Here is a 24,154-nt window from a genome sequence, read left to right on the forward strand (position 1 = left end):
GTAACTTCCGTTACTTAAATAAAATCACTGATTACCTACTTGATTACCTACTTTTATTTTAATAGTGTTCGCGACTTTGTTACTCGTGTTCTCTTTCTTGGAAGCGACAAAGAGCAGCTTGGAGTCAAATGAGGCCAAGAAGCACCGTATGGTTAAGGATGTAACTTCCGTTACTGTGTTCTGCGACATATTGATTGAGGCTGCAGAATGTTCCATGAAGAACAGAGGTGCCCACCCTCTATAAATCTGTAAAGTAATACATCCTGGTTTCTGTCTTTGTAAGGAGAGAGAGAACACACACCCGAGTAACCCGTACCATCGCCATCGTAAGTGAAAGGAATATTATTTATTTTATTAGACATTCTCCCATGCAATAAACGACACTTTCATTAAGGAAAACATGTTTTCACGTTGAAAAAAAGGTTTTATAAAGTTTTTTTTATAAACAAGAAGTGAAAATAATAAAAGTTTTCATATTTTCGAAAATATGCAACATTTGATGTCAATTTTTTAGATATTTTTTTCTTTTTAGTTTCGCTTTAGTATGGATGTAATGCTGACCGTTTTCCATGACATCGATTTTGGCCGATTTTCAGAGTGCTATTGGCCCCACTTTCTGTGGAATGGGTGGAATGGGCCGACGCGTGGACCTGGGGAAAATCGAGACTCTGGTGGTTCCCGGATTTTCTTTACACCTGCCTTAAGTCACTTCATAGGACATATGACTCAATCCGAAATCAAAGGAACTACATTGACTTCCAGTACAAGAACAACTCCATTATCGAACTGGCAAAATGCCGTTTAAGTGCATGACATGGTATACCCCTGCATAGTAACTTATCAACGAAATTCATTAAACGTTACCAAAGGTGATTAGTTGTGCAGAAAGGACACAAAGTTGTACAACTGAGAACTCTTAAATGCCCAATACGCGTCGCTTTAGAATACTAGTGGTCACGACCCATTTATTACAGGGTATTTTGTTATTTTGATTTTTTGAAGCGAAGGAATAGTTCCAACGCTGTGGCATGCCATTTATGATATTAAAACCAAAAAGTTTCGGAAATCTATAGGTTTTAATATTTCGGCTTTTACTGTTCATGTAAGTAACGGATATGAAGACTGCAGAAACAACGATTCGAATGGACTGCCGAGTGAACAGCCAAACATGTGTATAAGTACTTGAAAGGTCTGAACAAACAGACCGAGCAGACGAAGGCCGAAAGTGTAGAAAACCATCCATAAGACTGACTAACTAGAGAGTTTACAGACTAGATGGTAAAGAAAAGTGCTAATAGTTATGTTTGTGTAAGTAACAGACTCAATGACTGGCTATGGTGGTTTACTTAGTAGTGATCTGTTGTCTTTATTTAAATTTATCTCTTAGATATATATATAAATTACTATTTTAATTTAATTAAGGAATTTATAATAGTGAGCTCACTAATAAGTTTTCTTGGATCGGAGTAGAGAGAGTTTTCACTCACGTGGCTAGCATCTATGTAAATTAATTGGAACAAAAAAAAAACGTTGATATAAGAAATTCAAGAAAAGACTTCAAGTCCTACAGGATTGACTTGGTACACCAACATGGCCGCCGTGTCATTGTTTTTAACACCAAAAGGCCGCCGTGACGTCATGTAAAAACGCTCTATCGAAGTCCCTTTCTAGCTAAAAAACTCAAACTTCGTAGATCGACTAAACTTTTTTTGAAACACTTTAAAGAAGACGCTAATAAAGTACTTTCTAGGTTTTTTTTATTCGTCTATACTGTTTGATTGATTTATTTCATTTATTTTATATCTTCGTGCAACGCACGAGGAGCGGGGACCAATTTTTGCGATTTTTTCTTCCAGGGAAGAAATCTATCTTCAGCAAATCTATTCATTAAGATCTTTAATTTGAAATTACATTTTCATTTTTTTTTCTATTTGAGTAACTGCCAAAGGGTGGCTGACTGCTCTGTCAATTGATTATGATTAACTTCAATTCGTCTCATTTTCTCCCAAGTTATTTCAAGCATGTTCTAGTTTTTGACCCAACCGATATTAAAACGAAACGTCAAAAACAGACGTTTTAAAAAGCACCAACATGACAGCATGTTCTATTGATGTACTTGTAAAGATGATCATAAAGTACTGCCTGCTATTGAATAAATTTTTGCACTTATCTTTTTTTGCGGAAACCTTTTTCTGCGGATTTTAACAATTCGCAAAATCGCGAAAAATAGAGCCCGCAGAAATTAAGGGCCACGAGATAGCCCACCTATTGGGAAACCTTTCGAATGTAACGGCCTTCTTTGCTTTCGGAATTAGCAGCGTTGAATTTTCTATCGACACATTCGGGCAGCTAACATTAAACGTGTACCGCGGTATATGTGTACCGAACCATATTAATAAAATTAAAAAAAAAAATCTTCTCAGTAAATGAAGACGAGAAAACAATAAATGTTGCGTTTGAAAAGAATTTATGATATGAAAACAGAGTAAAAACGGCATTTGAAATGAGAGTCATGTAAAACAAATATCAGATATATCATTTTGATACAGCTTTTTGTATTTGTTATTTCCATTTTTTTCCTCATAACATGTCAAGTCATGTTTGTGGTCACAACCTTTCGATAGTTGTTACTTTTCGAGGGTCACTCCTTTTGGGGAAAAGAAATTTCCCCAAATTTCGGAAAATTTCGGAACTCAACGGTGTTTAAAATAAAATAAGAACAACTCCGCGTACATAAGGGGTAATTCTTTAACGTTCTTTTTACGTTCTGGGATATTCTGAAAAAAAACTTACACAATCGTCATTACTAGTACTGCAGGAGTAATTTTTAGTGTCCTTACACTGAAGTCTCGAGACCTTGAATTATGTACTACTCAAATTCCCACTGCATGTTTTGTCTTGCTGAGATAATCTCTACGTTTGAAAGTCTTGTGAACTGATTGCGCCATATTTCAGTGAAGTTATAAATTGTTGTGGGTGGAGTTCTCATTTAAAGTAGTTTGAGTCGTGATAAATCATTTATGTTTTTGTTGTTAACATTGTCCGTAGTGATAATTTTGTAGCAAGTTATTGAATGAGATGCATTTGCAATAACAGTTCTGTTGGCCTGCAGTTTGATAATGGGAATTCAACTTAACGAAACGAAAGAATCATTAATACATCGTAAGTAAGTTCTTAAGCACATTCAAGTACTAAAGAAAAAATGCTATTTCTTTTAAGCCTAATTTAAATTCAAAGAAATTACTTGGATAAATAATACAACCAAAAGATTTGTATTTAAATTATTCATGAATTGTAAATATCTTCGATTGACGATGGATGTATGTATTTTTAAAGAAATATTGACCTGCAGGTCACATATCATTACTAGCACCATCTTTTCAACGTGAAAGATTGAGCAGTACATGAAGCTTTCGGAATCAAAGGACAATTTCTTTGTCCGTTTGCTTACAACTGGTTAATCATCGCACGATATTTTTTTGGCAGTTTTTATTAACGCACGACGGGGGAATATCGCCTTTTATTGCCCGAAGTGTTTACGGCTTACGCAAACACTCTTCACCGATTGAACCGTATTGCACTGAAGTGAGTTTGTCAACAACTGTAACAGTTATCAATGGATAAGAGAAAAACATCGCTTTTGTCACACGACGGAAAGGTTTCCCAAGCTTATCTGCACGAGCGGTCCATATTGCAAAAACGCCTCGACCAGTTTCAAAGAGAGCAGGACAAAAGCATTAAAAAGATCTCAAATAGGCAGGAAACACTGGCCAGCGCATTCGCAGCCGAAATCGGCAAAAATCAAAACATGGAAACATCGTTACTGGAAATTAATTCCCCAAGACAACGATCACGAGCTGACACAATTTCGAGTCTTGATTCTAGGAGCCCGGAAAGTATGGAGATTTACCCACGACTCCGAAAAACATCTGTTCCGAGTGATATAAGATACAGAAAATGGTCACCCTCGGGTGAAACAAGGAGTATGAAGAAAGCAGTTCGTCAGACAAGTGATCCACTGCAATCTTCGAGTCAGAAAAACGAAGACAGCAAAGTTATCATAAATTTTCCAAGAAGGAAGCTCACAACGGGTCAAATTGATTTGGCGGTATCATCAAAGGATTTTCGTCCTCAATCTGGAAATTCAGAATCGCATATCTTCAAGAGCAATTTGTCAAAAAATCAAAATAAACCAAGCACAAATTTCCTGAGCGCAAAGCTGCCGAGTGAACTCGCTATTCGCCACTTAAATCCGCCTTTATCGAATTTAAAATCTGAACGAGATTACTCGATGGGAAAAATGAATTTTTCAACACGTTTATTTTCAAGTGCAAATACGCCGTCCAGAATGGTTAATGAGACAGGCGTTGAAGAGAAGAATAAATATATCAAAGACAGTTTGATAAACGTTTCCAAGAAAGTTCTTGACAATCGGAGAAAGACTTCACATGGGAATTCTGCCTGCTCTCCGCAAGAGCTACCAAATGTGTCTGACGACAAAATCAAACCACAGGAAGGAAAAGAAAGCAAAATTATCCCAAAAATAACACCTGGGGTCTTAATTACAAAAGGACAATTTCAAAATACTGAACAAAATGCAAATGACGTTTATCTTTCTAGGGAGTCTTCAATTGCTGAACTTGACACCTCGGTTCATTCACTTGAAAGTGGTGACTCAAATGTAAATTCAGGAAGTGACCTAGAAACAGGTAGTGAAGGCGACAAAAGCGTTTCCACTACAAAAGCGAGTTTTTCAGAAAATAAAAGCAAAAGGTATTTGCATGCGTTAACAAGTTCGACGGCACAGCCGGCAGGTGCAATGGGTGGTGTTTGTCGCCTAGGCAACGCATGGACTGACAATAACATTAGCACTCGGAGAAAAATATCCACCGTAGAGGCGCCACAAGGAATTATAACAAACGATAATTCGTCAGTCTTGTCAACTGAAGTCACCGACAAGGAACAGAGCTCGGGTAGTGAAACGGGGCGGCGAAATATTGACGCTTTGAAGAGTTTTCGTAGATTGGCTTTGGTCGCCGTCGCGGCAGAAAGATTCCGCGCTAAAGCTCCCGAACCGATTTCTGAAAACCATAAAATTGTATTTCCTGAAAGAAAGCTCTTAACAAAAGCAAGGTTAGAAGAGTTGCAGCGACCAACTGAAAGCTACTTGAGGCAAATTGTAGCGAAGGAAAAGCCTCCGAAAACGCCAAACTTAAAAACAAGAAGCTTATCTTTGAGCGGAAGTAATTCTGGTAAAACATCAACCAGCGCTTTAACGAATTTTCGGCGCGTCAGTCAAGCTGCCATGGCAACGCGAATTTTGATCGACAGAGAGCACAGAAAAGTGTCTGGAAGTGGGTTTTCTGATTTCCAATCTCGAAAAGAGACAAACCAAGGAAAAACTCTAGCAGAGATGATGGATGAGTTGAAAAACTGTCGTTATTTAAGGAACTCGACAATGAATGATGAATAACACGCTGCAGAATGTAGTGAACAGTGTTTTTGTTTCTATTTTTTGCGCTTAAAGAGCAGTACTGACTAAATACTAAACTGTTGAATACTTACTCCTTACTGTACCTTGTAGCACGTAGCGTAACGGACTGTGATTTATTGTAATTATTTAATGAAAGTGGTTTCCAACATAGAATTGCATTGTATTGTGGTGTAAGTATTATATGGAATGTAAAAATTGTAAATTAGGCGTCGTAATGTGCTACAAAAAATAAGCCGTGTTAGTTTTGTGTGGTTAACAAAACAAATGTTGTTTAAAAAAATGCGTTTGTTCAAGCAAGCAAATTCAGTGATTTTTTGACAAATTCTTTATTTCGCTTATTTACGTGCAATCCATGGGGATTATAAAATATCTTTATGAGCTATTTACCAATTATTCCACGAGCGCGCGTTGGATATGACATGGTAGATATAACGATCTCATTTCCAACAAGCGCGAGTGGAATACATGTTTTTATTAAAAACGCCCAAAGAATTGCATATTTGAGTCCCCAGCTGTTCTCGTTGACGCGTATCGGCTACCATATTTGTAGTCAATGGTATATGAGCTCATATACCATTGCCTGTTAACCAATCAAAACGCAGGAATTGCAATAAACCATTGCTAGTTTTTAATAATAAGGAAGATAAAATAGGGAAAGATAGCATAAACCGCCATGGTTAATTGTACGTTTACCAAATCAGTTCGGAAGTGTTGTTTGAGTTCCATCTTGTTATTCTTCCCTCTTGATTTCCCAGTTCCCCTGGCCTATATCCAGTCCCATCTTCCCCTTCCAAAACCATCTTAGAGGTCTCGAAAGAAAAAAAGGCAAAAAGTTTCTGGGATCTTCTACCGGGAACCTATTACGGCCTTGCACGTAGATTGCATTAAACATCAAATAGATGTCGGGGAAAAGTTTAAATACGTATTTAAAAAGAAATCTGCCTTAAAAATAATTACGTTAATAATTAAAAAAAGTGTAATAATAAATTACAGTTGATATCGTTCATATCTTTGAAAAAGTGACGAAGTCGCTTTGCTGAAATCAAAACTTAACTAATTAAGATTGTGATCCTTAAAAATTCTGTATCAAGAACAAGTCAGTTTCTCAGTTTCCTATAAACCGGCACTACCGTTTTTTTTTTTTTTGTATTTTTTTACTTTTTATTACATGTACATGTTTTACAAAAAGTACAGACAAAGACTAAGACTTACAGCAGTGAGTATTTACAATTTTACATAAAAGCGTAAATAACAGGAAGAAGACAGCTACAGTAAATATCAACATACGCGGTCACAATAACTAAGCTAGGAGAATTTACATATGTTTGTCATGTTTGTCAAGTTTATCATTATTAGAAGCAATATTCTGCTCTATCTGGAAGGTTGCCTTTATTTTTGCCATGAAGATATTTAGCGACAAATGAATGACATTCCGTAACAGTGAAGTGGAACATCTAAAGAAACTAGAGAAGGATTGCGCTGCCTTCAGGCAAGAGGTTTTATACGTGGGAGTTTATCAGAGAAGAGAGAAAATTCGCTTCTATGGAATAGAGGAAGATCCTGAAGGTGCTGAAGACACACAACAGGCCTTAGTTGAATTTTTGCAGTAGAGCTTGGAATCGACGACGCCTCCGACATAGAATTCCAAAGGGTCCACAGAATTGGTGCCTTTAATTCAGAAGCAACTAATCCACGACAGATCACCGCGCGTTTTCTCCGCTACCCGTATCGTGAAAGGGTCGGAGCAATGCCAGAAAGTTAACAGGTAAAAATTTTGGAATCTCTGCTGATTTTCCTAAAGAATTCGTAGATCGAAGAAAGGAGTTGCTGCCTAAAAGGGCGGGCAAGTCAAATGGAAATTACCGTCATTTTGGCGGGAAAAAATCACAGCCGTGGTCGTAGTGCGCGAGTTTTCCGTGGGAGCACGAGAGTATATTCTCGCGATCGTGTAGATTTGCCGCTGTGTTGGATAAGGGCAGAGAGAGGCTTGGAAACGAAGAAAAGCGCGAGAGGGGGTTGGGTGTAGGGGTGCGAAGTTTTTTTCTCCTTTCCTTTCGCCTTCCCCTTCACTGTACAATCAGCCTCACTCCTACTCCCTGGGACGCGTTTTCTCCTATCCCTAATCCTCTCCCGAGTACGAATCCAAGATGGCGGCTCTCCCGACCAAAATGCGTTCGAATTCGCTCGCTAAAATGCGGCTGCATTGAAGGCTATAAGTGTTTTAGCGAAATTTAAATGTCATTTCGTTAAAAAAAAATAAACTAATTAAATAAAAATATGATGACAAGTTCTCAAAGGGCTCCTTTCCCTTCGCCTCCCCCTTCACTGTACAATCAGCCTCACTCCGATTCCCTGGGATGCGTTTTCTCCTATCCCCAATCCTCTCCCGAGAACGAATCTAAGATGGCGGCTCTCCCGATCAAAATGCGTTCGAATTCGCTCGCTAAAATGCGGCTGCATTGAAGGCTATAAGTGTTTTAGCGGAATTTAAATGTCATTTTGTTAACAAAATAAACTAATTAAATAGAAATATGATGACAAGTTCTCAAAGGAAGCTAAGTTTATACTTTTACCGTCAGGCAACTCATGGTTAATGGTGTCGATTCTTTCTTTCTGCGCTAAAAACTTGTACAAACAAAGTAATTGCTCATTTCGAGTGCATCTTCAGGCGTAGAATATTAAAAACAAATCGTTTCACTAGTTTTATGTAAAGAGGACAACGCCGCTTGTGCAGAATTAATTGTTATGTAATTGAAAAGTGTTAGGCTTTTCAAACAAACACCTCCAACAATTACTTTAAAATTACGCGACAAGGAGTGAAAAATGTACATCAGTTCTTTCTGTTTTGTCGTGTGGAAAGTCGTTGTATCGAAGAGATCAATGAAGTTTAACAATGTTTTTTTTTTCCTCGGGAATCTATCATTCCAACGGCTTAACTGAATTTCCGTAAGAGGAATTACCAAAAGCCAGACTTCAGTCGTTGTATTCAATGCAGGGACCTCACTAGGTAGTTTCCACTTCTTGTGAATATATTTATATTATTTTTTAATTTCAGTTTTAGTTTTGCATTTAAGTGAAGACATAACACATACGATTAGAATTATTTTTAGCTAATGGGAGATTGTTCAGCCTGTAATGGCGCAGTTCCTGTAATCAGAACTCTTTACTGTGGGGAAAGAATATAAAAATTCAAAGAAAAATTAAGCCAAAAATAAACTCAGCTGTTTCGGAAGAATTAAAAGCACGCCGCTATTTTTAAAGTGAATTTCAATTATACATGCAACTTGTTTCTCTTGTGTTAGGTAACAAGAAACTACAGTACATGCAATTATAATTACATAGAAGAGTAAAATTGTAAGCCATCAACTCTTACGCAGTACGCAGTACGTAGTTTCGAAGAGGTCCGTGTCGAGAACATAATTACTGCCTTCTCATCAAAAGCGACAGAATATTTTATTCGGGAACTTGTTCCTTGTGTAAACTTCAACAAAAAATAATTAGCACCTATAGTAAAAGGTTGGCGATTTCATTAGCAGAGGCGGTAAAACGCTCGTCATACAATACGTTGTTCTTTGTAGCCTTTGACACGCAAAGTTGTTCAGATCACACACCGAATACGCATTTACACCATTATATTTCCAACAGTTTTCTAGTCTAATTTTGAATTTAAGTATTATTCTCGACTACGCTGGTTCTATACTGAAACAATACACATGACATCTTACTCCTGTGTTCTGTTTGTGTATTCAGCATGATGGTCCGCTTGTCTTAGTTTTTTGATAAAAAAGACAAAAAACGTCAGAAACAAGACAGCGAGAGATAAGATTTTAGCCACAAATCGATTGAAGGAAGGATTTACTGGACAAATACACCGAGACACAACTGCTTCAGCGTGCTATCACTGCATCGACTGGCGAAAGAAAAAAAAAGACCGCAAACAAAACGCGTAGGGAAAGGAAAAAGCAAAGAGGTTTGACGATGTCTCAGTCAAAATGACAAGTTGAAGAGAGTAGCATTATTTGGCGTGTGAACGACAGGTGTACAGATAAGAGAACTACAATATCACAGCAGACCTTTCTCCGAGGTTTGCCTTGATCAAACTTTGCTACGATAGAACAGAAATGGACTCTCATTCGGCTCTTAACTCTTTCTAACGTTAAGAGGCAAAAGGTTATTCAAAAAAAAAAAAAAAAACGTGAAGCGACAAGCGACAAACACCGTCACATGAAATGGATCGCAGTCTCGTTACCACCAAGGCGACAAAACATGGTCAAACTACTCTGTCACGGTCTTATAATGACTTGAACATCGATCAAGAGCTTCGCGCGCCGAAAGCGTCATCATTAGCACCGGATTTTGGGAATGCTAGGGAAAAGTGTGCTTCTCTTCCCGACATTGCTTTGCCTAAAATCTCACCAGAGACTAGAAGAGACGAACGCTTAGTTCCTGGCCAGTCGGCATCAGTTTTACCGCGATTAAACCTAATTACAACTGATCATTGGCAAATCAAAACGTCGACTCCAAAGCGACCACAATCTTGCACCGCACGCGTTCGTTCGGCATCAGCTTTACCAAGGACACCGGAATTGCTCGCACGAAACCGAATGCCACGACCTTCGCTACCAGTCGCTGTAGAGATCGGTAAAATTCAGAGCGCGCCTTCATCGCCGATTTTGTCCAGAAAACCGCCGAGCGTTTCCAAAGCATCGAGCTTCACGTCTCCGAAATCTTTAGTAGAAGAAACAGCGTTCTTAGCGGATTTCCGTCGAAAGAGCTACGATACTGGCCTCGTGACGTCTTCGACCCCTCCGGTTTCTCCGGCGTTGCTCCGAAAATTTGAAAATTCGGAAAAAACGGCAAGGAAAGCGAAAAATCTTATCGACGATTATAAGCGATCCAGCCCGATTCAACATGGTAGGGAGCCGGTTGGGGGTAAATCGCTAGCAGAAGCCCTGGAAGAGGTTAAAAACTGCCGATATTTACGAGTTGTAAATAGAAAATAAATATGCTTATGTATAATACGAAAAAGCAGGTGTTTAAACAGAAAATTTCCCTCTCAATTTTTTTTCAAGTTATGTGGGGAAAGGTTGTTATTTTGTGTTAGGTTGCGAGGGCCTTACTAAGGTTAACCGAAGAAAATTGAACGATCTTACTGATAACTAAAAGTTCTTAAAGGGACTATGTCAAGGATTTTACCAGATTTTTGAACAGCCAAAATTTATATTTGTGTCACAGGAAACCTAAAAATAATTGTCCATTTTTATTAAAAATTGCTATATTAGAGCACTGAAACTGTTAACGAGCATCTTTGGCTGCGGATGGCTCGGATGGAAACGGATTGCAACTTGGAAAAGTAAGGCTTACTTTTTCAAGTTGTTTCCGCGCGTCTTCAAAATATCGATATTTAAAGCCGTAGCTTGATTTCTTTCCGCAAATTAAGGTTATATCTTCCTTTAGATGTTCAAAGATAAGTGTTTTTTTTGTGGGGGGGGGGGGGGGGGGTTTAACTTGTCTACCACTACTTTTTGAACAGTTAAGACCACAAAAATCTGCGAAATTCTCGTGATATAGCTCCTTTAATGGGAATCACGTGTATTGGGGAAAAACAAGTCGAGCAATAAATGAAAAAGAACTTATATGGGAATCTGATGTCAAGTTTCCGCGCAAATATTGCGAACATTTAGTTGAGGATATCAAGAAAAATATTCCAATTGTGGAAGGTAAAGGAAACACCCAATAGGGAGGTATTTTTAAAGGGAAAAGTGTTGTCTTGATCGAGGTACATGTATACATTTGGGCTATTTTTGAACAGAGTATCAGTGCAGCCATTGTCACGGGTAAATTGCTCTTGATTGCAGTGGTTCGCCCATTCGCTTTTCTTTTTGATCCCAGGGTTTACAAGACATTTGTTTTTGATATATTAACACAGGCTTACCATCCCATAATTGGTCACAGGTCGGCAAGATATAAAAATCCCTTAAGAAATTCTTTATGTATATATTCGAGCTTCCCTAAAATCTGTTTTTAAAATATGAAGTGAAATATTTTTGCATGGTGTTGTTGTTTTCGTTTTAGGTGGTTCTATGTGAGCTTCACTAGAGCGTACATAGTATGTGAGAATTTTTATGTGTTTACTCTGTCGCATCTAATACATCCGCCGGCATTACTGCTATGCCTTCCCCAGACTCGACAAACATTTTAAATAACCACAAACTGGCAATAGGTGAATTGTCGTTTAATATAACATTTTAAATTCAAATGGACAGGTCTTTTACTCCATTGCTTGTCACTTACTTGAATAATGCAGTAAGAAACAGTAAAAATCCACGTATAAAAACCTAAAGTTTAAGAACCTGTAAGGCTAAAATTTTAATCATTGTAATCCCCCTTTCATAAGAACCTATTAAGACTAAAATTTTAAATATTCTTATTTTACAAACGAAAGAAGGCACAAATGAAAATGCAAAAAGAAAATTAGTTAAGACATGCATGCTGCTAGTACTTTTGAAAGATAAATATACTGTATGATATGGTTATCATCTAAACTGTATTCTAGATAATTATTTTATACAGCAATATATTCCATATCACATATGCCCTGTAGTAGTTATCAGTGCTGATCGCTAGTGCCCCGATCAAATTAAGAACCTATTTAAGAACCTAAACCACGGGCCAAACGTCGAACTTTACATAAGTCCAACCTAATGCAAATGAGCAAAACCTATTGTTTTTGGTCATTTCCATTAGGTTGGACTCACGTGAAGTTCGACGATTGGCCCGGGCCTAGGGGCCTAAATGCCACTAAATACCATTTCTATAAGAACCTATTTCAGAAAAAGCTAGGTTCTTATACGTGGGTTTTACTGTATGTTTTCTAAAAGAAACTCGAATAAACAGAAATAAGCTTAAGAAATAAAAAAGACGCACTTATTATGTTGATCATTAATTTGTTTTGTTGTTTAAGAGTACCGTATTTATAACTTTAATTCATTGTTTGATGGCTATTGAGCACACTACTGTTTGAGTGTGTGTTATTCACATCACGATCAGAAGCACGTCACTAAAAAGCCACTTATCAGTTAGTGAAAAGTCGATTATGCCAACCAATAGAACCAAAGTATGTTCGTGATATTCCACTCCATAAAGATTGTTCTGGAGAGAGGATCCTGTCAAAGTAATCCATTGCTTCACGCATTTTTGCATTTTGCCATTGACAAATTTCCATACTAATGCGATGTGCATGGATTAACTGACCATGGACCAATATCTGTGTTTGTATAACGGTCGCTGAGTCATGTAACGTCTACGTAACACATGCACGATTAAATTTAGCCTTTTATCATTGTGCCAGGTTTAGTTTGCAAAAGAAGCTATCAGTTGGAGTGATCTGTTTGATTATGCTCCATTATGAGATCTGACCTGCGTGGATGTAATGCCAAGGCGCGATAGGAACACATTTCGTGTGTCGGATATTCATGAGTAAGCAATATTGACAATTAGATATGGACTAGTGAACCGTAAGTTAAATTTATATTTCACCCCCCACTCGGGCTCGCATATTCCGGTGCAGCGTTCAGAACCATCATGGCGACCACATATAAGTTGACTTACTTCGATTTGCGAGCGCGAGCTGAGCCTACGCGACTCGTTTTCGCCTACGCTGGAGTCGATTACGAAGATGTTCGAATTAGCTGGGAGAACAGAGCTGAAGAGTGGATACCTTTTCAAAACAGTAAGTAGTACTCTAGTGACTCTCTGCTGAATAAGAAACGCTGACTCACTGCCAAGCTACAGTGACCAAAGTCTTATGTCTCCCTGTAATTTCAATGTCTAGTTAAACAAATAGGTGTGGAGAATAGCGAAAATCACCTGCGACGAAAGTGTCGTCTTTGTCTACCAATACTCTCAGATACATGGGGTATCGATGTTAAAATTCTCGCCTCCATAATAATCATTAACAATGCAACTTTTCATGTCACGAACACCAACTCATGCCGTGCACTGTCATTGTGAGAACAGTACCGAGAAGCTGTTGCTGGATTCCGAAAAAAAGTGACTTTGAATTCACTAAAAGACAACGAATGTCAGCCTTGTTTTTTAAAATGTGCAATTGTTCAGTTTCGTGATCTTGCCTGATTTGCGCGATTTGTGAACCAACCTTGGAGTCACGCAAACAGATGATCAAAATTGGCGCATGAGCAAACCCAGAGCTAGTAGTGAGGAGTATAGGGTACCCCCCCCCCCCACCCCCGGAGTAGAGGGACACTCGCAATTGACATTTCGGTGAAGCACCGGCTTTGCAATATAATCATTTTTATTTCACGAGGGCTTTTCAGCGAGCTTTTGCCCCTAAGCTCTTCGTGGTTAAATCAAATGAACTATATCTATGTCTCTATGTCTATGTCTATGTCTATGTCTATGTCTATGTCTATGTCTATGTCTATGTTTATTTCTATAATAAAGAAATGGACGATAAATTTCCGATTTTTTTTCCTCTTGATATTTTTATTATAACTCATTAAAAGCAAAAAATGAAAAATAATTAGAAACAGACGACAAACTATATTTTGAAACTTAACAAATATTTTCTTTTTTAGGTGGTAAATGTCCGTTTGGACAAATACCTCTTCTTGAAGTCGAGGGTGTGACGCTTTGTCAGTCCATGACCATACTCCGCTTTGTGGCTAAACGACATGGTATGTACTGTATCACAATAAAATAAAGATGAATTTCTACTACAAGCATTAGGCAGAAAGAAGATGTCCGTCCCACTTGCAAGTGGCCAACCAGCTGCAACAGACCTAGACTATCCTCTTTACTGATAGCATTTAGTTATATTGTGTTTCTTCCTTCGCTCCGGTGACGATCGAGTTTGCACGAAAATTTCCATACGGATGACCTTTAGCTCTTTAGAGATCCGTGAAGTGTAAAAAAGAAAGCATCGAGCCAAGTGGCCCATACTGCGGAGCTTATCCCGGTTTCTGTAGCATTATGTGGCTAGGAATATTTCTACTCCCACTTGAATGGGATGACTGAGTCAATCGCAGGGTATCCCCTTCCCCAACATGATCTCGCCGGTACTGGGTGAAGAGATGTACTATGAGAGTAAAATGTCTTGCCCAAGGACACAACACAGTGACCCAGTTCAGAGAACGTTCCCGGATCGCTAAACGGTTTACTTTTACAATTTTTCAATTTTTAAGCCTAACGGCTAAATTTTTGGCCGTTTTACGGCTAACGGTTGACCCCATTGAGACCCTCTTAATAGACACCCATAGCGCTCATTAGTTAGATTATTTAGGTTATCCAATCATAAACACTACAAGAGTCTCATCCTTCGGAAAAGAGATTTTGAAAATTGGCAAGACAAGTGATATGAATTGTTATTGTTTTTTTTATTATTTTATTATTAATTGATTTTATAGGTTTGATGCCCAGCACTGACCTGCAGCAGGCCATAGCAGATATGTTTTCTGAAGGAGTGTATGACTTAGAAAACGAAATAGTTCGGGCAATAGTCACTACAGACCCAGAAAAACAGGTAATGTATACGTGCGTGATACCAACTTTAATTAACCCCCGGGGGTACTCCCTATAATGGCCTATACAGGGAGGCTCCGCCCGAAAGGGGTACCTTTTTTAGGCTTCAGGTATATAGAGGGGTGGGGATTTCCCCGATGGGATGCTAGTTTATCGCAGGGTTACACTCAACAGTGAATTCGCCGGTGCCCAGGGTGGAGAGAGGCACTATGAGAGTAAAGTGTCCTGCCCAAGAACACAACGCAGGTGAGTTCCCAGGCCAGGGCTTGAATCCGGACCGATCTATCCGGCGCGGAGTCCAGCGTACTAACCATTAGGTTAACATGCGTATACAGCGAATCTGATATTTTTTAATTCAGTAAAATAGAACTACAGTAACTGACCCGGTGTTCAGTCTGACCAGTGATATTCTTCTTTTTAAATTATAGAAAGCTCTGATGGAAAAGTTTCACCAGCAATCGTTACCCAAAGCTTGCAAGTACCTGGAAAAAATCCTAGAAAAAAATCCCAAAGATGAAGTTTACTGTGTTGGAAATAAAGTAAGTTATCGTGGAATATACATACATACTCTATACATGCTCTATTTTTGACGATTCTACTATTTTATGTATGTTGGAGTGATTTTCGTACCACCATGACTGAAAAAATGTTTTTTGGAGTACTCGGTTTTATCCGTTAGTTAAAATTTCAAAACAAGCTTTGTGTGTTTTCCCGCTTATAACATCCTTTCTATGGAGAGAAAGCCTAGTTGTAATTCGATTGACCTTTTAGAAACAATAAAACGGCGAGTGACGTCGAAGGGAATAGCTATCCGCAAGTTTTGTCTGCGTGATCACTAAACCAACCTCAACCAAAGCCGCGCTTTCGTCTCCGTTCGCCAAATCAATCATGTTGCTTACTTCTACAGTTTGTTTGTTGTTTTGATTGTGTTTACGCCTAATCATTTTAATATCATACGGAAATCGGTCTTAACTTGCGAACAAACGAACGAACGAATTAACAAACGAACGAAAGAGTTAGCTAGCGAGCGAACGTATGTACGTACGTAGGTAAGTACGAACGGACGGACCTACGACGGAACGCACGCACGCAAGCACGCTAGCATACACAGACGGACGGATGGATGGACGCACGAACAAACGAACTGGAGCAAACGAGCAAACGCACGCAAGCACGCATGCACACACATACGTACACACACGGAGTAGCGACCGTCCGACCGACCGTCCGACCGACTAAACGAAAGGAAGGTGCGAACTTAGAATCGAACAGCACCCGATCCACTTACAAATAGATTCTCATCACGTAATTTGTTTTTCCTTTTCACAGCTGAGCTTTGCGGACATCTGTTTCTTCTCGTTCTTCAACAGCTACCTAGGAAAAGGCAAGCCTGAGGTACCAGAAGTCTTGAAAGGGCTTCCGCGACTCACTGCGTTGTACGAGAAGGTCAGAGATGAGCCCAAGATTAAGGCGTGGATGGAGAAACGACCAGAAACTGTATTGTAATGATACTCTGAAACTTCGCCAAGCTTAAAAATAAAACAGCCTTCTCTGTTTATAGAACGTCTGTATTTTCTTTCAGTTTTGTTTCCTTTGTACTTGCCTCATATCTGCTTAAAGAGGCTTAGTCTTCCTTGCACCCGTTTTTAGTGTCGTCACGCAAGGGAAGGAGCGTTGCGTGCCGACACAAATTAGCTGCGAGGGAGACTAAAAGAGACTGCAATCTATTTTTTATTTAGGGCGAGGTGCTGACATTGATCACTCTTGCTCTTACGTTTTTTTTTTTGTTGTTGTCGTTGTTTTAGTTTGTTTTTAATTCCGTCTTTTAAAAAAGCTTTAGGGACGGACCATAATATTTTCTTGGAGGGGGGGGGGGGATGAAAAATTTTCCTCAGCAAACTTTTTTTTAGTTTATGCACCTTTGCAAACTTAATGTTTCGAAATTCTTACTATTTTTTGTTATACATATCGTGTTTTAAACAATTTATTTTGTCTTCCCAGGCCCTGGAAACAATTTTTTTGAATATTTTTAACCGCCCCTCCCCCCCCCCCTCTCCAAAAAAAATAATGGTCCGTCCCTTATTAAAATGAGAAACTACTGCTCCAAACATTTTGGTAACTCACGGCGTTTTTAAATTTGTTAGGAAAAGAAAATACTTCATATCCTCTATGTTGAGAAAGTTTCGTTGTTCAAGAGATTTTCATCAGTGCTTTATCATAGTAGAGTTAGCAACACTCTTTTTTTTTATTTAAAGTGCTACTACGATCAAATTTTCGATTTCCATATTTTTACATTTTCGTGTACAATAAGACTTTCTTACTCACCTTGCAAATTTTCAATCCATTACGAACATCAGAAGTCGTTTTGTTTTAACGTTTATTTCCGATATTTTATGGCCGCCATTAAACAACCTTGTTCCAAGGCTTGGTTGCGAATAGGGAGAAAATGACGTCAAAGGCTAAAATACCTCACGGGTGTAAATTATAATAACAATATGTATTGAAAATCACGCGAAAAGCAACAAAAACTTTGTTCTTGTTTTTCGTGCAATTTTCTAGGCTGATTGTTATTCTAATTTTAACCCGTGAGGTATTTTAGCCTTTGACGTCATTTTCTCCCTATTCGCAACCAAGCCTTGGAACAAGGTTGTTTAATGGCGGCCGTAAATTCTCTGGAATAAATGTTATAATACAACGACTTCTGATGTTCGTAATGAATTGAAATTTGGCAAGGTGAGTAAGAAAGTCTAATTCTTCACGACAATGTAAAAATATGAAGATCAAAAATTTGATCATAGTAGCACTTTAAGTATATTGTTTTCCGGCCCAAGCTAATATTTTTATTTAAATTTGCGCAAAACACTTCGACCGATATCTGCGGTTTGGGATAATGCACGGACCTAATACTTTGAGAAATGACTTCTTTATTAATTTCCTCTATAAAATCCCGTTTTCTTGACTTTATTCACTGAATGTTTTTTTTTTCGTTTTTCTTTTTTTTTTTTTCGATTGTTTTGTTTTTGTTGCGTGACAGTGAAAAATACGTCACGTTTTCCAACAATGGTCTGGAACATTTCACATCACATCTATTTACGGGCCTCCCAGGTGTCAAATGACGCGACAGTTAAAAAGAGGTCACACGGTTGCGGCGATCGTCTAAAGGCTTGTCCATTCATTTACCTCGCTATTTCTTCTCACAATGCCCAAGTACAAGCTAACTTACTTTCCAATCAGAGGCAAGGCTGAGTATACCCGGATTGCTTTCGCTGTAGCCGGAGTTGACTTCGAAGACATTCGAGTTAATCCGGAGGAGTGGATGACCAAACTAAAACCTTGTGAGTATTACATATTTGTTGGTTATATCTTTCGTTGATTTGAACATGCAACGACATACGAAGAAGTTCAGATTTGAAGTTCGATCGTTTTGTAAGCGTTTCGTCTTTGACTTGTGCTAACAAATGCAGTGAAACAATGTACACGCGGACACTTTAAAGTATATCGGGACATCAGCATATTGCTCACTTGGGTCAACAAAACGGCCGACGTCCTACAATGATATTGCTCTTTTTAAAGATGCAATCAGATTCTGTTCTGTTGTGTCTGTTGTTGCCAGTCATTTTAAAATTCAATGCTGTTTAACGTTATATTTTAGATCATGAAAACAACACATTTTGAATGTTCTCAAAAGTTCGCTTCGCATCGGGAGTGCAACCGTCACACCTCGCTGACCATATAATATTCAAAGTTGCGTAAAATTAACATGTCAAAGTCAATTGCTTTGGATATCGTAGTTTACAACCCCTTTGGATACATTCTTTGTTTCAATCAATATAAACATCACTAAATCAATCACTTTTATATTAAATTTTAAAAGTACCTTGTCGATCTGACGCTGATAAGAGGTCGTGACAGCATCAAGAGACAGCAAGCATTCCTTTCAGATTATTCAGGATTATTCAACCAGCCACACGCCCGTTGCGAAATAGACAAAGCAGACCGGCTGTAGTCTCTCACTTTTATCCTTTGTTTTTGTATGGCACGAGAAAGAAAACAAACGTGTGGGAAAATCGAAGGTGATTTATCCATTTCCGTTCGCGCCTTGGATGAAAAGAACTTAGAGAGGATGTCTAAATCCGCAGTCTAGTTGGCGAAGAAAAGATTTCGTGACAAGGCGAGAAAGTGTCTGCGTCACGATTTACTTGTGTCACGCGGTAATATCAACTGCTGACGGCCTCCCAAATAGGGCTACATGTTCCCTTGTCCTCTTACAAAATTTGCTTTTTCGCCCGTTTTCCTCGTAAAAGCTTTACACGTAAAGTTCTCGTTAATGTAGTAAAGATAATCCTAAAAAATCTCTTGTTCCCATGAGGTCGATGATCATGTTTCCCTGTTTCCAAAAACTTGTAGGAGGCCCCTGATGTATTTTAATAGTGCATTGTTTTAGAACAAGGAGCCCATGCTCAAAACAGGAATACAATTCGATGGAAAAATATATAGAGGATATTACACAAAGGCGAGAAGATATGAATTTTATGTTCGAGTGGCAGAAACGATATCTCACGAGTGAGCGTGAGATATCTTTGAGCCAACGTGTAATGTTCTTTTTATTATATGGAGACCAGATGTAGTTGACGTTGCCGATTTTTATTTCATTGTTTTCGAATAATCGAGCCAGTTTTACAAATCAGCGTTCGTCTTCATAGAAAATACAAAGCACCCGTGCCCAGGATATAGAAACACTAAAAACTGAATTCCGATCAAACAAAATACTTGTCAACTAAATAACACGTAAGAACTGAAAACATCACTGACTTTGACTTGAAGTCTTGATGGCCGATCGATAGTTTTCAACTGCTTTTGTTTTCTTCTTCACGATCGCGACATCTTGCACTGGTGAAATACCTTTCGAAGAATTCCCTCTAAAAACCATTATCGTGTTCTCATTCTTAACTTTTTTCGAAAACTCATTTTTTCGTTGCCTGGTTAAACAAATTTAATAAAGCTTCGTGTCGATGCTTGCTAACAACAAACGACAGGAAACCAAGTTCATTCAGCAAAATAGAAATGGCGCGAATCGTGACGTCAATGAGCGATATGTCACTCGCAAGAGTGTCATACGGAAAATACGCCACTCGGGTCCCGGATGGAATGGCGTATGGAATCTACGAGTGGTTTAGTTCCCAGTAAAACACTCTCTTCCATATAATAAAAAGATTTACGGAACGTTATCACAAGCAGAGTCCTTTGAATGACTTTTTTAGTCAGTCAGTCAGTCAGTCAGTCAGTCAGTCAGTCAGTCAGTCAGTCAGTCAGTCAGTTAGTTCGCCATTTCCGTAAAGGTATTAGCATACTTGAGTTTTTGAAAAGCGATTTGTACTTATTACGGAGTTGTGTCGCAGTACCTGAAAATTCTCAGACTCGTTCTTCGTTGTTTTTGTTAGCTGGATTCAGTCCTTCTGGTCAGTTACCAGTCCTAGAAGTTGACGGTAAAGTCCTGACACAATCAAAGGCCATCCTTACCTATGTGGCCAAGGAATTTAGTAAGTAACTGACATCCCTCCAGCTGTTGTAGTTATTTTCTTTGCTATAGTCTCCCGCTAGCTACTTGATCGCGATCGTCCATTACCAAACAAAAATTCCTGCACAGCAAAAACAGAAAACAAAATATGCAAATAAAGCTTAAAAAATTATAACAACGATTGCTACTATACTACCCACTTCCCAACCTTTAATATATAACATCCATCCCTTAGTGAAGTTCTTCTCTTCTCTTCTCTTCTCTTCTCTTCTCTTCTCTTCTCTTCTCTTCTCTTCTCTTCTCTTCTCTTCTCTTCTCTTCTCTTCTCTTCTCTTCTCTTCTCTTCTCTTCTCTTCTCTTCTCTTCTCTTCTCTTCTCTTCTTCTCTTCTCTTCTCTTCTCTTCTTCTCTTCTCTTCTCTTCTCTTCTCTTCTCTTCTCTTCTCTTCTCTCTTCTCTTCTCTTCTCTTCTCTTCTCTTCTCTTCTCTTCTCTTCTCTTCTCTTCTCTTCTCTTCTCTTCTCTTCTCTTCTCTTCTCTTCTCTCTTCTCTCTTCTCTTCTCTTCTCTTCTCTTCTCTTCTCTTCTCTTCTCTTCTCTTCCCTTCCCTTCCCTCCCCTTCCCTTCTATTGTCAGGGGAAATAAAGAAATATAGAGTACGCAGCCTGCCAAATGTAATTAAATCATCCTGACTATCGCTGTTGAGAAATATGCAGAGACCAGTAAGGATGTTGACAAAGAAACCTGTTTCTTTAGATCTTGCCCCAGGGAGTAATTTCGAGCAGGCTCAGGCAGACATGTTGGCTCACTGTATCAGTGACTTAGAAGACAAGCTAAGTGCGGCATTCCACGTGGATGACCCCGAAAGAAAGGTAATTTTATTCTTTGTCTGTGTGTCTTTGGGCGGCTCGTTTGTGGAGAAAGCAAAATCCAAACTCTGGTTCACGAGAACTCAAGACAGAAATGGGAGCAGGATGACAAATTAACAGCCAGTGTTGCCAAGGAAACGAACAATTCAGTCGGCCAAGCACCCATTGCCCGGAATCAGCGGTTTGGGGCCAGTTCGGCGTTTCAAAGCAACTGCTACTGTCGCTTGCGAACTGTGTGTGTACAGTGGTACAGTCGAAATTCTTTTAAGCAGCGCGGGCACCCTTAGCACTTAGAAAGTGTCTACCTAGGAAAAGTATGGTTTAAACCACATTTGAGAGGTTAAAACTGTTATGCTTGCATCCGTTTTACTGTATTTGGTGTTCATACTTACAGTGTAACGAATGTCAGCTAATTCTGCTACACAATGGGGGTACCAGCTACCTGCAACTACATTTTTAACCTCCAATTTATTACTTAAAATGTTTTATTTACACGAAACAGCAGAATAAGCTTGCACCATACGCCTATTTATCTACCAAAACGTTAAATAATACACGTATAAAGTTCATATTTGCGCTTTTTAAGAACACGAAACATTAAAAACACAAGGGACAAACGAAATAATCTTCGCGAAAATAGTCAATCACGTTACTGTCTTTGTCGTTTCCTGTATGTCGTAAATACGTTTGTTAAACTGATTTACTGATATCAAAACATCGTTTACAAGAAACGCGTAATATTGCGTTATTTGATACAAATAATTTTTATTTTCAACGCGCGATATTGCGTAATTTGCACACAGCTTTTTGTGTTTATCTTTAGTATTTTGAATGCACGCGAGCTCTGCTAACTCTATAGGTTTTGCTTTTTGTGCTACAGGAGAAAGCATTAGCCGCGGTTACTAAGGAACTCGTCCCAGAGAAATGTAGATTTTTTGAAAAGTTCTTGTTAGCCAACAGTAAACATGGATTCTTTATTGGAGACAAGGTAAACAAATACGTCGTTTATTTTTTACAAAATATGAAATTACTACAGATAAAGAAGAAACGGGGTTGTAGTGGTAATATATCAAACACAAGAGACAGTGTTTCATCGGGATATCCAGACACCGAGAGAGAAGTTGAAAATACAACGCGTAGAGGAGTATTTTTGACGAAATTCGAGGTGTTTGGATAGCCGATGAAACACTGTCTCGAGTGTTTGATCTATCTTCTCAATCGAAACAAAAACTACAGAGTAAACGGACAAATAAAACCTAAATAAAGACCGGGTATCCAAACTTCCTCGACGGTAAGGGTTTTCTTTGTTTAACTTGATAAATTATTAATGAGTTTGAGAAAAAATATAATAACACTTCCCTTTCATTTGTGTCTTTTCCGTTGCAAAGTGCCACATAACGTCACAAACGTCTTTCTTAATTCTTCTGGTTTCGGTAGCGTTGGGAATCCCGCTTCCTGCCCCCTCCCCCACCCCCTTCTTCCGTAAACTTTCATGCACCTGTACGCCCAGGTCCGGGAGGGGAGGGGGGGGGGGGTGGCACCCTGTGTACTTTTGGGTGGGGGTGTGCCGCTGGGACTCTGAAACCCTTACCTTATACCAGACCATCTCCAACTGGTTTTGCAACCCTATGCTAGACTAGATACCGAAAATCCCTACCCTATCCATGAGTTCTTTTTAGAAATGCATCACTATCAGTGTTTTTAATGGACAACCATCTGTCAACAACGTTGTCACAATGACTTTATTCACGTGTAGGGAGCCTCTTTCTCTTCCAAGTTTCTATTCCTATTCTGGATTTAATTCTTCATACCACTGATCAGTTTTTCGGCAAATGATACCCTATTCTAGACCAAAACTCTCTGATTTCTATATCCTATCCCAGACTAACTCCTTGAAAACCATACCCTTCACAGCGGCACATACCTATATAGCTCATATATGGGAGTGCTCCCCCCCCCCCCCCCCCCTGGTCCCGAGTGCCCATGCAAGTGTAACGACAACATTGAGACATAGACAGACATAGACATATACTTTATTTAAACACGGTAAAAACATCAGTTACAAAGATTAAAACACACAAAAAAACTGATTTACATGTTTGCCATGTGGGAGCACGAGGGAGACATCGGGCAATTGATAAATCTTTTAAATTGGCTAGAGGAACTAGCAGCTCTGACATCGTGGGGAAGACTATTCCACACCTTTGCCCCACCGTAACAGAAACTTCGTTTTAAAAAATCAGTACGGGTCTTAGGTAGAGCTAACTTATTTGCCTTGTCTCTAAGGTTATATTCTGTGCTGAATGGTTTAAGGCCGCTAGCTTGTTTTTAGTACGCCATATACCTGCACTCAGGAAAATATAATTTTATTCGACAGCTTACGTATGCAGATATCGTGGTGTTCACGTTCTTAAACAGCCACTATTTAAAAGGGAGCGCTGAAGGAATTCCTGAGGAACTAAAAGAATATCCTACTCTGTCGACATGGTACGAACTGGTAAGAACGCAGCCCAAGATTCAACATTGGCTGAAAAATCCGCCATCTGGCATCGTTGACTACCTTTACTAAGACGACTGGGCATCATAAAATGGGCGAACGTCAAAAACAAGATTATTAAAAATTTCCCAGTCATGTCATGGGATTCAATTGCTGTCTTTAGTTTTAGTTATGCTGAAAACAAATGATTCGTACAGTTGACAAAATTCTGGGCTGTTAAAATAAAGAAAATATTGCTGA

The 24,154-nt window shown here is 38.9% G+C and overlaps 2 protein-coding genes across 2 annotated transcripts; both read left to right on the plus strand.

Moving 5' to 3' along the window:
- The first annotated feature begins 12,843 nt into the window (after positions 1 to 12,843).
- LOC144665571 (hematopoietic prostaglandin D synthase-like) lies at positions 12,844 to 16,597 on the plus strand. Its single transcript, XM_078526822.1, has 5 exons — positions 12,844 to 13,226; positions 14,092 to 14,190; positions 14,920 to 15,035; positions 15,463 to 15,573; positions 16,364 to 16,597. Exons 1-5 carry the CDS (start codon positions 13,079 to 13,081, stop codon positions 16,538 to 16,540), a joined length of 651 nt encoding a protein of 216 aa, XP_078382948.1. The 5' UTR covers positions 12,844 to 13,078; the 3' UTR covers positions 16,541 to 16,597.
- A 1,536-nt stretch (positions 16,598 to 18,133) lies between these two features.
- On the plus strand, positions 18,134 to 24,154 carry LOC144666429 (glutathione S-transferase 1-like). The gene is made up of 5 exons (XM_078527864.1): positions 18,134 to 18,369; positions 20,476 to 20,574; positions 21,305 to 21,420; positions 22,298 to 22,405; positions 23,795 to 24,154. The coding sequence occupies exons 1-5, from the start codon at positions 18,234 to 18,236 to the stop codon at positions 23,984 to 23,986; spliced, it is 651 nt and encodes a 216-aa protein (XP_078383990.1). The 5' UTR covers positions 18,134 to 18,233; the 3' UTR covers positions 23,987 to 24,154.

This window comes from Oculina patagonica, chromosome 9 (genome assembly GCF_052425735.1).
Source record: "Oculina patagonica isolate OP01 chromosome 9, crgOcupat, whole genome shotgun sequence".
NCBI classification, from domain to species: domain Eukaryota; kingdom Metazoa; phylum Cnidaria; class Anthozoa; order Scleractinia; family Oculinidae; genus Oculina; species Oculina patagonica.

Coding starts and splice junctions, on each gene's coding strand:
- LOC144666429 (XM_078527864.1), top strand. CDS start 18,234: ATGCCCAAGTACAAGCTAACTTACTTTCCAATCAGAGGCAAGGCTGAG. Junction 20,575..21,304: donor CTATGTGGCCAAGGAATTTA/GTAAGTAACTGA, acceptor CTGTTTCTTTAG/ATCTTGCCCCAGGGAGTAAT. Junction 21,421..22,297: donor TGGATGACCCCGAAAGAAAG/GTAATTTTATTC, acceptor TTTGTGCTACAG/GAGAAAGCATTAGCCGCGGT.
- LOC144665571 (XM_078526822.1), top strand. CDS start 13,079: ATGGCGACCACATATAAGTTGACTTACTTCGATTTGCGAGCGCGAGCT. Junction 14,191..14,919: donor CTTTGTGGCTAAACGACATG/GTATGTACTGTA, acceptor TTGATTTTATAG/GTTTGATGCCCAGCACTGAC. Junction 15,036..15,462: donor CTACAGACCCAGAAAAACAG/GTAATGTATACG, acceptor TTTAAATTATAG/AAAGCTCTGATGGAAAAGTT.